Source organism: Genypterus blacodes, unplaced genomic scaffold (genome assembly GCF_046128005.1).
Source record: "Genypterus blacodes isolate CSIRO-AG114 ecotype Tasmania unplaced genomic scaffold, CSIRO-AGI_Gbla_v1 ptg000062l_1, whole genome shotgun sequence".
NCBI classification, from domain to species: Eukaryota; Metazoa; Chordata; class Actinopteri; order Ophidiiformes; family Ophidiidae; genus Genypterus; species Genypterus blacodes.
The window spans coordinates 1,035,489-1,048,511 of record NW_027466874.1 but is presented as its reverse complement, the minus strand read 5'-3'; the positions used below and the strand labels follow the sequence as shown (position 1 = coordinate 1,048,511).

The window sequence follows — 13,023 nt, the reverse complement described above, 5'->3', positions numbered from 1 at the left end:
TGTCATTCAGGTTCATGCACAAATGGCGCCTGGCCCCACCACAACCTGGCCCTAAATCTCTAGAATCTAGACTCTTGTCCTTTTTGGTCCTGAGGTGGTGGAATGAGTAACCAAACTCCATTCAATCTGCTGAGTCCCTCGCTAAAGCCCTTCACACCTAATGTCTACCTACATCAAAAAACAAACAAAACTTTAGCTTTACTGCCTCCAGGTTTTACCTCATGGCACCAACTGTTCATCCTATTGTTCAACTAGATCTTAGCTTCATGGCACTTACTCTTGTTGTTCTCTCCAGACTAGATCTTTGTTTGTGTTGTTTTTTCAAAACCTTATATAAACATTGCTTTGGATAAAAGCATCTGCCAAATGAGTCAATGTAAATGTTCATGAGTGTGGTGTGTGTGTTACTGTGCAGCGTGTAACGTGTGGTACCTGGGCTCTGTGGAGCTGGAGTCTCTGACAGGACATCAGGCTGTCCAGAAGGCAACCACGCTAACCCTCGCCATGGACCCCCCGTCGGCCTCCACCGTGGTCCACTTTAAAGTGTCGGCACAGGGTATCACGCTCACAGACAACCAGAGAAAGTGAGCACTCAAACACACACACACTCCTCAAACTCACCTCGTCAAATACGCCTATACAGATTGTGTGTCTAATCCTCTGTATGTGTGTGTTCTTCTAGGTTGTTCTTCAGGAGACACTACACGGTCAACACTGTCATATTCTGCTCCCTGGACCCACAGGGACGCAAGTGAGTGCTGCAGCTTTACATTAATCACCTCAATATGGAGCTAAAATACTAATGGACAAGTATTCCAGTACCAAAGTAGGAGCTGACCCTGCATGTGCTTTTGTGCGGTTTGTCTGCCATGAAAGATTTATGAAAACACTGGCAATGTTTTTGTAGCAATAAGCCATAAAAGTCAGAGATTAGAGACAAAATCCATTTGGTTTAGATGAAGAGTTAATTTAAGGTCTTAGTCTAAAATGCCTGATGTGTGCCTTAAATGCTCCACTTAACTTAATTCAGTGATCTCACACTGTGACCTTATTTGGGGAAAAGTAATCAGATCTGGTGCTGAACTGAGTTCTATCCTTATACGTAGGAAAAAACGACTATTGCAATGCATGTAACCATAATAAGTTAGTGTATTAGATTTGTTATCAGATATGTATACATTTGTTGCCCAGTAATGATGTAATGACTGTATTATGTCATTGTGTCTCAAACAGATGGACAAGAGGCAGCGGCTCCACTGCAAAGTAAGAACTGCTTCTCATTTGTGTTTATTTTTCACTATTATTCTTTTAGACTTCACTTTCCTTTTTGTCCCTTAAACATTTGATTGTTTAAGCTCTAAAAAATGGAATGGTTAATTTGGTCTTAGCCAGCTCACGGGGTTGACGTTGCTTTCCAATCAAAGTTGAACGTTTGAAAGTTGAAAATTCCGACTCTTTCTGTCTCTACCTCCCATCAGGATATTTGGCTTCGTAGCCAGGAAGTCTCAGAGTGAGACTGAAAACGTGTGCCACCTGTTTGCCGAACACGACCCCGAGCAGCCGGCCAGCGCCATCGTCAATTTTGTCTCAAAGGTCATGATCGGGTCGCACAAGAAGTAAAGGGAAACGAAAGCGAGCGGACTGACGAACTGGTCACCTGCTCCAACTTCCTGTAAATATGAGCTTGGACCTTGTAGAAAACCCAGCCAGGACGTCCCCCACACACACTCTGATGCTTTGTGGTACACGCTGAGCTGCACCCCTGTGATTTCATATTTTGTGGCACAATAGTGCCACAAGAGGGAGCCATGCGTAAAGGTGAACCAGTCTGTCACTCTTGTAAATGTGGAGACTCTCTGTATATAAACACAAAGACACACAACACTTTATTCTGATACCGATGGAAATTCTGAATATTTTCTTCTCCCTAAAAATGTGTCAGTCTTTTTGTTTCGTCCATAAAGCACCAGCAGTGAGAGCTTTGGCGCTCTGAGAGACACAGCTGATGTTGTCGTCGCCTTGTACTTAAAGATGGATTTATTGTACTGTGTTTATATATTGCTCAAAGTATTTATCCCTTACTACAGATGTGTATAAGTTTCATTTTTTTCTAAATTCGTGTTATATATTTTTGTATATTAACATGTTGTACATTAGGTTTGAAAGAAGTGTACCTCACATGATATGCTCTTTATTGTTGTGGAGCAAATATTGTGTTGTATTTAGCATGTAGACTGCTACATAATGTGTATTTGTTGCATTACTAATTTAGTTATTATGTACCAATGGCACCAATACAAAGTCCTGCAGTAATCATGGTTCTCGAGTGCATTTTAATAAGAGATCATCGCAAACAGAAGAGATGTTAAATTATAAGAGTTACTGATTATTTCATCTTATTCTTCTCTGCCTTATTAAAGTACAAACAGAGCCAGATATTTGCTGAGTAATTAATATTTTAGCCAATAGATGGCAGTAATCAGTCACCAAATGATAGACCTCACTGAAAAGTAGTTTGGAATACTGTGTGTGTGTGTGTGTGCGTGTTTGAGTAAGCCCGAGCACCACCGTGACCCCCAATACAATTACAATTACAATTTGTCTTCAGAAACAGCTGAATAGAATTGTTTATGCTATAGTGTTTAAGAGTGTGTGCAAGAGAGAGACCGAAAGAGAGAGAAACCTAAGGAGAGAGAGAGAGAATACCAAAGACAGACAGACCTAAAGAGACAGAGAATCCTGAAGACCTAAATGGAGAGAGAGAGAGTTTAAGGGAGAGCGAACTAAAGAGACAGGGGTACCTAAAGAGAAAGAGTTACCTAAAGAGAGAGAGTCTTCGAGAGAGAGAGAATCCTAAAGAAAGACAGACCTAAAAAGAGAGGGAGAGAGATAGAATCCTAAAGAAAGAAACACCTTAAGAGAGAGAGTGACCTAAAGAGAGGGAGAGAGAATCCTAAAGAAAAACAGACCTAAAGAGAAAGAGCGATAGAGATCTAAAGAGAGAGATAGAGAGGGGCCTAAAGAGACAGAAGTACCTAAAGAGAGACTTAAAGAGCAACACCTAAAGAGAGTAAGAGAGATTTAAAGAGAGACTCCTTAAGAGAGAGAGAGAAAACCCTAAAGAAAGAGAGAGACTTAAAAGAGAGTGAGAGACCTAAAATGAGAGTGAGAGAGACTTAAAGAAAGAGACACCTAAAAAGAGAGGGGGCCCCTAAGAGAGAGAGACTTAAAGAGAGAGAGACTTTAAGGGAGAGAGAGAGAGAAAGAAAGAGAGAGAGAAAGAGAGAGAGAGAGAGAGAGAGAGAGAGAGAGAGAGAGAGACCTAAAGAGAGAAAGAGAGACTTAAAGAGAGAGAGAGAAACCTAAAGAATGAGAGACCTAAAAAGAGAGAGAGACCTGTGCTGAGAGAACTGTGCTGGCACTTGCACTTCCAGTTAAGTTCTGAAAACATTTCACCACACACGCACACACATTGCCATGGTGACTCAGACCTGATGTGACTCCCATGTGACTCAACAGGTCACCTCACCCAAACTGAACGGTTTTCTGAGGATGAATGGCGCTGACTCAGAGCGGAAGAAGCTTCATAAACGAGTAGCCAAGCATGAGGTCTACTTGTCATTTCAGTGTTGATGTGGAAGCTAAACCTTCCGATTATGCAGACGTCACACAGTCACACGATGCCTATCATACAACAACAATGGAGGTTGGGCGGGATGGGCTGTCCCTCCGGTTACCCTGTAAACAATAACAGTCTAAGTCTTTGCTCAAGTGTTTTGCTGCAAAGATTGTTTATTGATTTAACTGAAATGAAATGCAGATTTAATCCGGTGAATCTATTGTTTATATATCAATCAATCACTCAATCAGTCTCTGTTTAGTTGAAAACCATCTCCACTGACCTCTCTGCAAAACCATCATGTACCACAAGGGGTCCACGCACCCCTGGTTGAGAAACATCCCGTCGCCTACACATGGTAGGACAGGCCGGTTTGAATGTGTGATAGGATCCCTGGTGCCTATAGACAGACGGAATGATGTCTCTGCGGTCGCCTCCATTCTGTGCGTCTGCGCTGTGACTTCCAGAGGTCAGATCGTCAGATACCAAACGTGAATGAGGCTCCATTCAGCCCCTGCTACGGGAAGTGGGACAGAGACACGGACTCGCCGCCATCCTGATAGGACAGACACAGGGAGACGGCGGGGGTGAGGGGGAGCAGCGGTGGTTATAATGCGTGTGTCTGCATGGGGGGGTTGTTTGTGGGGGGTGTCGGCGGTGGATGACCTCACCATTACGGGAAACTTTCCCACAGCCTGCACACAAAGAAGGCCGTCAAAAGGTAAAAAGAATAGAAATTTAACACAGTGTGTAAAAAGGAGGCAAAGTGCGGAAGAGCGGTTAGCAGAGGGGACAGAGGCTTTGGAAGAGGGGGAGTTGTCTTCTCTTTCAACCGACAGATTTTTGGAGTTGATAGAAGTCACATCAGCACAGTTTACATTTACAGAATTCACAATTCGGGGGAATTTGCATCCAAACTCCTCCTGACACACGTACCAATGACGTTTTTTGTAAGTTGGAGCATTTTAGAGATATTCACTTATCAGGTCTGTAGAGCAAAGAAATGACCCTAATGGATCTTTGGAACACAGCTCCTATTTACACACGGCTTTATATTCAGAAACCTCTTTATTTTTCACAGATCTTTATCCTATAGTAACTCCGACCTTTGTCCCTGAACCCTCTGTTTATTGTCATGGATCTCTATCCTATAGTAACTCTGACCTTTGACCCTGAACCCTCTGTATGTTGTCATGGATCTCTATCCTATAGTAACTCCTGGGTGTATAGTATAACAGTAAATCCAGGAGATAAGTTGAGCTTTGATTGTGGAGGGCAGAACTTCTTTGTGCAGTAGAAGAAACAACAACATGGGTCTATAAGGGTCCATTCAAAAACCTACAGACCCGGATGCATTTTGTGAAGTCACTGAAATGTCGTCTGAAATAGAGGGGAGTTGCTAAATTGTTCCATCACAGCAGGAACGCAGAGCTCGGCTTTCATCCTCGATCTGCTGAGTCACCTGCCGCCATTTTGTCCTCTAGACCTCCGCTTGCACTTCCCACTGCACTTCCTGTCTGCCGGCCCGCGAGCACCTGGTGGCCTGGCGGTTTTTCATAGCGGCCGCTGGACGACATCACATTCCTGGCATTGCTCGTTCCAAATGGTGTTTGGAAATCCAAAAAGCCAGCTTCCGTTTGGGAATGCCTACCTCACAGAGTCCCTCTCAGCCTCTGATCCCCGGCCTCCTCTCACTTTATTTGAGTTAGCTATTTAAAGCCCATGCTAAGTGCGCCGCTGCAAACATACACTCCATTTCACACACTAAAACCAAAACACACACTCCATCTCACACACTAAAACCACACCGGCCCACAAATAATCCCTGTCCTATTTTTAATTTGGGGGTCTGATGGGACTCAGCCTGCAGCCTGACGGGAACAGCTCAGCCACTTGATGCTCATTACAGCACATTTGTTTAGTTTGTAACGAATCTATTAAACAATCTGAGCAAAAAAGCAAGACTTTTTATTTCGGTGTAAACACTTTAGCTTTAAAACTTTAACTGAGCGACGATGTGCAATACTGAATACGCACCGCAAATGAGAAACACACACACTTGTCATTCACATTCATAGAAACGTTTAATTCATCATGCAAATAATATATTTTCTTGCCTTTCATTGGGGCTATTTCCCGCGGTCATTGTCAAATCCGGCGCGCGCTTGCTAGCCAGCTAACATAGCCTAATGTTACAGTGTCTGTGACGTAACCAAACTTGACAGCAGCCTCGTTTGTTTAACTGACAGCTGATTGGCTTATAATCATTTTGGGATTGGAGGGGGCGGGATGTCTGTGAATTTGATTGGATAGAAATTTAAACAGGTTTCCTAAGTGACGTTGTGTTGTGAAAAGTATGTATCCTCTGAACCTTCGGCGAGCTACTCAGAAACGGGTGGCGAGCTACTGGTAGCTCGCGAGCGACCTGTTGGAGACCCCTGTCCTATAGCAATGGCAGATGTACAGAACTACAGAATTTATGTGTGAGTGTGTCATATTTCTATTCAATCAGGGAATTCACTCCTAATAAGCACCTCTTGAGCTAATGAATCAAAATGTAACCATCTTAAGATGGGCTCCAAACTGGCACGGGATGGCAGCAGCATTGCTCCATATGCTCCTTGGATCCATGTGTTCAACCTCTGTCACATCCAAGAACAATGAAATATGAACGTACCACACAAATCTGCTTCCAACACACACTGGAAACAAAATCACATACTTTGATATCTAATTCCAGGGTTCACACGAGTATGACTGCTCCATGCCGTCACACACACGCACACGCACACACGCACGGCAATCAGGATTTCAGGCCTACGTGCTCGCAGGCACATGCTGAGAAAGCAGTGCCTTTATGGCCCGCCTCTTCATTGCATTGTTTCTGGGATAACTCACTGACACACACACTCACACACACATACACAAAAGACTTGGGTACTTGGGTATCAGCGTCAGTCTTAATGAACCTGTCTCTAGGGGGCGGGGCCAGGGTAATGTCCCACACAAAGAGCTCCCGCTGGGCCACCGAGCCAACCAGAGGCCAACAGATTAACTTGCATTACATCAGCATCCCCACAATACACCTAATGAGGGAGGGATTATGTGTGTGTGTATGTGTGTGTGTGTGTGTGTGTGTGTGTGTGTGTGTGTGTGTGTGTGTCTGTGTGTGTGTGTCGGCTCTCATGCCATTGCATCACTAATTAAATGGAATGACTCACTTTTGCTGATTCAGTGTGTGTTTGGATTGTGTGCGCGCGGGGACACACAGGCAGGCGCTGAAACACGCAGACACACACATTCAAGCGTTGCAGTTTAGACGCCGGTGTGTTGCGTGACAAACACGTCTGTGTGTCTTTGTGTGTTGCGACAGTCTCCTTGTTGTCCCTGGTCGTTTCCTGCCTCCCTCCAAAGCACTCTATTAGACGTGACGTCGCTCTGGTTCACGTTTCAGCTTTTTTCATCTTCAGTTTCAGCCTCATTCTTTCTCCTTTTCTTCTTGATTTCCTCTCTTTTATTGGCTTCCACTGTGCACTTAAAGACTCGACTGAATGTGGGAACAAAGTCGTGAGTGCACAAGTGTGTCCTGCAGAGAGGAGTGCATACCTCTCTTCCTGTCCTCCCTCCATCCTCTCTTTCTTTCCCAGGATTCAGGTTTTGGAAAGCACGACACAGAGCTTTGCCTGCTACATTTGTGTGGCTGCAGCTCAATGTCATTAGACCAGCATATAACACAAAAAAAATTAGTGTTAAACTATACTTTAAGTACTCTGAAGCTGATTTAACCTGAGCACTCATGTTCTACTCTTTTCTCTGTCTTTGGTCAAAGTTTAGCTCCGTTCTTTGGAGCATTTTTGAGGAGTTTTCCACATGGCATCATAATTACCAATGCCTAACAGAGATCTCCTAAATGGACATTTGCTCTAAACTGTATTATATCTTTAATTAAGTTTAACTATTTCAGCTTTTACCTGGAACAACTGTGTGACTGTCATGTTTGCTCATTAGTGAGGAGAGGCGTTTATTCAGCCTTAGCCCAGCTGGTGTGAGCTGTCAGCTCCTCCTCCTCCTCCAAGCCCAGACTGTGTGCAATGATGTCATGGTGTGGTAGGGGTGTGGCAAGGGGTGTTGGGGGTGTAAGGCATTAGGGGCAGGATAACAATAATGGCTGAACCCTTGACCTTCTGGTCGTGACCTTCTAGAATGGTGAAGTGAAGCCTCTTTGCGGCAGCAGGGCCGGCCCTCACGTGGCGACTAGCCTGCTGATAGCATTAGCATGGACTAATGACCCGAGGTCTTAACCTCAGGGCAAAAGGGTCGGGGAAGACCCCGCGCCAAAAGTGTCCACATATCTGCATACAAAGCCCAGTGGACAGCGTATATACACACGTCTAAAAACAAACCCCAGGAAATACATGACTGGAAAAACACGGGTAACCTGATGCAGATTCACACGCTTCAGCTCATACACACACAAACATGAATATAGGAATGCATGCATGCACACACAATCCCATCCAGGTAGAGTTACCTCCAACATAAACATCTACACCCAAAGAAAGCTACACACCCTCTTGGGGACACATTCCTGTATCCTGAGCCCGGCGCAGATAAGCGTCTTGTGTGACTGGGACACATGGGCTGAGTTTGGGCTAATTCAGCACCTGGGAACCCCTCCGCTGTCGTCCTCCACCCCTGTCTAACTCCCTCTTTGGGAACAAACCCAGCCTTGTGCAACTCCCAACAATGTCAGTGACACTCTACACTGCCCCATTGCCACTAATTGTTAGCTCACAATGCTTCCTGGTATTGTGCTCAACAATGCCCACTCTGAATAGAGAGTCTAACCTACTTGTATTGTCACTAATTGGTTTCTTGAGAGGAGTAGAAAATAGGGAGAGAAAGGGAGAGAAGAGATGTTGGTAATGGACTGCAGTTTCATTGGAGTAGCCAGTAAATAGAGTTCACAAAGGGCTTTGTGGGGTCGAGGGCCGAGGGTCGGAGGTGAAAAAGAAGAGGTGCACCTGCACTCTCCACAAGCCGACAATGAGCTTATTCAGCTGCTCTGCCCAGCAGGACCGCGGAGGATGGAGGCAGTGCCTGTCTCACAGCCCCAGAAACCCAGACAGGCCTGCATTTCCACCTCACTGCCCATGGCCCAGTCCACCCACTCGCACTGATGGAGCACCCGGAAAAAGATATGCCGCCGATTTGACAAAATGTCATGAATTTCGGGGAAACTGCATCTGAAATGGATCACTCAGATTGTTTTGTTGTAAGAAGCAGAAGTTGTGCTAGAAGAATCAAATCATATTTGCACCACATGGCTGCATTGAGCTGTAGATGATCACCGTGCAACTTTACAACACTGCCATGTTGTGAATGAATGAAACAAAGGTCAATAATAATCATTAATACTCTCATAAAATGGCATAACCCTAACCCTAACCCTAACCCTGACAACAAAATAACGCAACAAAGACCTGCACAATGTCACTATAATATGGGTAATTATCTCACAGCTCAGTTACATTTTACAATATCAAAAGTATATGTTGATGCAGCTTTAATGTGTTTTTGTAAGAGGAAGCCTGAGACTGGGGCACAGGAAGGGGGAGGGGCTTGGAGATGACCCACTTATACACAGGTGTGTTTTGAAGTGTGAGAACACCAGAGACTGAGTTAAAGGTGAAGCTTTTGTCTTTTTATGTACATATGAGGTACTCCTGTATGAGTGTGTGGATGTATGTATGTGTGTGTGTGTGTGTGGTTGTATGTGTGTGTGTGTGTGTGTGCGCGTGTTTAGGTTTGTGTTTGTGTTTGAATGTGCATGTTTTGACATTTGGTTGTGCATCCTTGTGCACGTGTTTGTGTGTGTTATAGGGTTTGCAGTCTGCCACAGAGCCGTGTTGCTTCACTTTAATCATTATAATTGTAGCCCCATAGGCAGGTATCTGATGTTTGATCATATTATTCATAATGTATGAATTTATTGATTTTATTCTATGGAGTTTTGAGTTTGTTAATGTGCTAAATGTGACCTTTGGTGGTGCGGTTCTGCTGGTTTCTAGCTGCTTGATCCAGAGCTCTGATAAAAGCTACGGGAAGGACTTTCTCTTGGCAGTGACAATAGCTATCCCCTCGCATTGCTTCCAATTGCCAAGTCAAACAGTGCCACTCAGTGGACAGTCTGGCTCATAGTTTTTTTTCAGCTTTAAGTGGGGGTACACAAAATTCTTCTGTTAAATACAATCAGTATTTCTTGTTGAAGTCACCATTTTTAGTTCTGCAGTTCAATGTCAAACGCCAACGCACACAGACTCCAGAATATAGAAGTTCAGAAGTGTGTCTTTGTCTGCTGTCCGTCTTCTGAAATGAACATCTGCGTCCTTCTGGAAGTACATTCACAGCTTTAGACGTCACTCAGCTCATCAGCAGAATCTGAAGAAGAAAGGCAGGAATATCTGCCCCGCAGCCTCTTAAACACACAGCTGTAGCCACAGTTAATTACTCGTCTCAGTATTCAGCCCACATCGGCTCTCACGTCCCTCCTCCTCTCAAGACGACCCAGAGAAACCAGGCATGAAGTTAGAATCTGTCTTTTAAAAGCATATGAAAGTGAGTGCTACTGACCAGCAAGTCATTCTCCAACACTGATCTGAATGTCTCATTATGGGGAATCGTTGCTCTGCGTTGGGCTCGGGCACGCCGTTGCGTCTTTGGTGCCACGAGGCTCGAATCCAAGTTAAGTGTGAGTTGTTAAAGTCAAGATCGAGTTTGCCTGAAGTCATCGAAATTGTGACTGATATATGTTTCGCTGTGACGCCACACGAGTACTTTGTTTGCCAGTAAGTACAATACAGGATGACAAACTTTGCTACTCTCCTGTTTCATTCTTCACAGTCAAACGTTTTGTACCTTATAAGGTTACACAGCTTATAACAAATCTTATTTGGGATTGAAACTCAGGGGACTAATATCAGGGCAATGTGTATCGTGCACTCCCTCACTGCAGCTCCATATAATGAATGTCTTCTCATTTTTTCTGCAGATCTCGTTCTCTCTCTTGTTTTCTTAGTCCATTTTTGGTCTCTTCTTTTACTGCTCGGCCTACTTTTTCTCCATCTCCGTCTATCTGCGTTAACTTCTGGAGACGACAGATAACTCTCGCTCCATCTCTTTCTGTTGCCTGCACACACACACACACATACCTATAAACATGCATGCAAAGAATGCAAACACACACACACACACATACACACACACACACACACACACATACACACACACACACTTTTAGACACACTCCCACGTTATACACTACCGTGGAGTCCCAGGGCCATGTTTTTGTTTCCGTTGTAGATGTAACTGGGTAAATGCAGTCGCTGCTGACAGAGGAGTCTCAACGCTGGAGACATTCCCAGAATGTAAAGTCTGCACTAATGCAGGGCTGCATATGCAAAGGGTATAGGTTACACTCTGTACATTTACATAGAAGTAGAGTCTGTTTATACACAAGACAAGGCGACTCATCTATTTTTATTCTAACATAATGCAAACACCATGCTGTGACCTAGATGTTATTGCAAATGGATCAATTCAGGTATGTAAAGGGTTACAGCTATTTCCGCAACACACAATCATGAATCCTACTTTGTCGCTATGAGGAAAGCTCTCACTTTACCCACCGAGCTACACTCCAACTCTTCACCTACGGCTGTAAGCTCGAGGTCGCGGACACAAGAAGAGGTCGTGGATACGAGCGGACGAAAGGTCAGGAGGAAAAGAACTGCTGCTCACTTTAAACTTAAAGGTGCCAGCTGAGGAGGTTCTGGTACTGTACTGTACATCCCATCTGGAATGGGAAGGTCACAGGATCCCCCAGGAAGAGCTCCAGAACGTGACCAGGGAGACGGGTCAGGGTTATGTAGCCTGTCCTGTGCCTCTTTCAGACTCCTCCCTGCATCTTTGGCACATACACATTCACATAACAATAATAATAAGGAGAAAAAGAACACAACCAAGCTGGACTGTTTCACTGTGTGTGTTCGCCTCCATTGGCTGATCAAGCCTGCTCCACTTCTCAACAACACACACCACCATGGATGAAGATTGCACCATTGTTGTGATTTGTTGGTGCTTTGCACTCGGGCCATTTCATGAAACATGAAAAGTGGACAGAAACAGAGAAGGAGGATTGTGAGGCAGGATGGGTAAGAAAGGACAAAAAAGGGGGGAGGGGGAGGGAAGAGCAGACAACAATATAGAGGGAAGGGTGTGATATGGGGTTATAGAGAGGGAACCAATGCAGGAGATCAAGAAAAAGTGAGTGAGTGGAAGAGGGTGAGAGAGAGAGAGAGAGAGAGAGAGAGAGAGAGAGAGAGAGAGAGAGAAAGAGAGAGAGAGAGAGAGGTGTTGGTGCTTTTTAAATAGCCTACGTGGAACACCAAATCCCTTCAGCAGCACAAATCAGCTGACTGACTGCCACTTGCCAAGCGGGAGGTGGGGGGGCAGGGCTTATAACTCTCCCACTGACACATTCACCATGCAGAGAGAGAGGGAGAGAGAGAGAGGGACAGAGAGAGAGAGAGAGAGAGAGAGATAGAGAGAGAGAGAGAGAGAGAGAGAGAGAGAGAGAGAGAGAGAGAGAGAGAGAGAGAGAGGGACAGAGAGAGAGAGAGAGAGAGAGAGAGAGAGGGACAGAGAGAGAGAGAGAGAGAGAGAGAGAGCTTCTTTATCCGTGTTGGCCCTGCAGAACTCTATCCTGTCTAAACATAGACCTCCTGGTGCAGCGGAGGAGGAGGACAGAGGAGAAGAAGAAGAAGCAGACTGGCATGGAAAGAAAGAATAAGGGGGTAGGGAGAGAGATCCACCGTCTTTCTCTCTCCCTGGCACACTGTCCTTCAACACTTGCTCACTTGCCTCTGCAGTTAGTAAAAACAACTTCAGTGTGCAGGGAAAATGCTGCTTTAGCACCGTCTGTATAGTTCTTGTTCTACTGAGCTTCTTCCTACAGTCAGTATCGCATCTAATGCATTGGTTCTTTTGCAGCAGACAGTGAAGATTGTTCAGTATGTCTAAATTTAGGAGGCAAAAGTTGAAACTTAACTAGAGGAGCGTGTGCGATGAAAGTACACAAATCATGACACACAGCAGAACCAGAGTCGCTATGTACGAAACAAGCTAACAAGCACCAGAGGCTGACCGCTATAGATGAAACACGGAGATGTGCATGCACAGTTGCATTACTCTGGATCTTTCCCACGGCGCCCATCTTTGCATCATCCCGGCAAAGTGTTCTATAGACGCCGGAGAGAAGGTGGGAGAGAAGGGGATGACTGGAGAAAGGAGTACGGCGAGTGTGTGTGAGAGGGAGAGAGAGAGAGAGAGAGAGAGAGAGAGGG

General features: G+C 44.9%; 1 protein-coding gene across 3 annotated transcripts in view; it reads left to right on the top strand.

The window, feature by feature from the left end:
• tns3.2 (tensin 3, tandem duplicate 2) overlaps window positions 1-2,438 on the top strand; it is a 37,031-nt gene extending 34,593 nt beyond the window's left edge. For all 3 annotated transcript variants that reach the window (XM_076154358.1, XM_076154357.1, XM_076154359.1), the window contains 4 exons: window positions 416-584; window positions 683-751; window positions 1,234-1,263; window positions 1,479-2,438. In XM_076154358.1, coding sequence (XP_076010473.1) covers window positions 416-584; window positions 683-751; window positions 1,234-1,263; window positions 1,479-1,620 — 410 coding nt within the window. In that variant the 3' untranslated portion in view covers window positions 1,621-2,438. The remainder of the gene's footprint in view (window positions 1-415; window positions 585-682; window positions 752-1,233; window positions 1,264-1,478) is intronic.
• The last annotated feature ends 10,585 nt before the right edge of the window (window positions 2,439-13,023 follow it).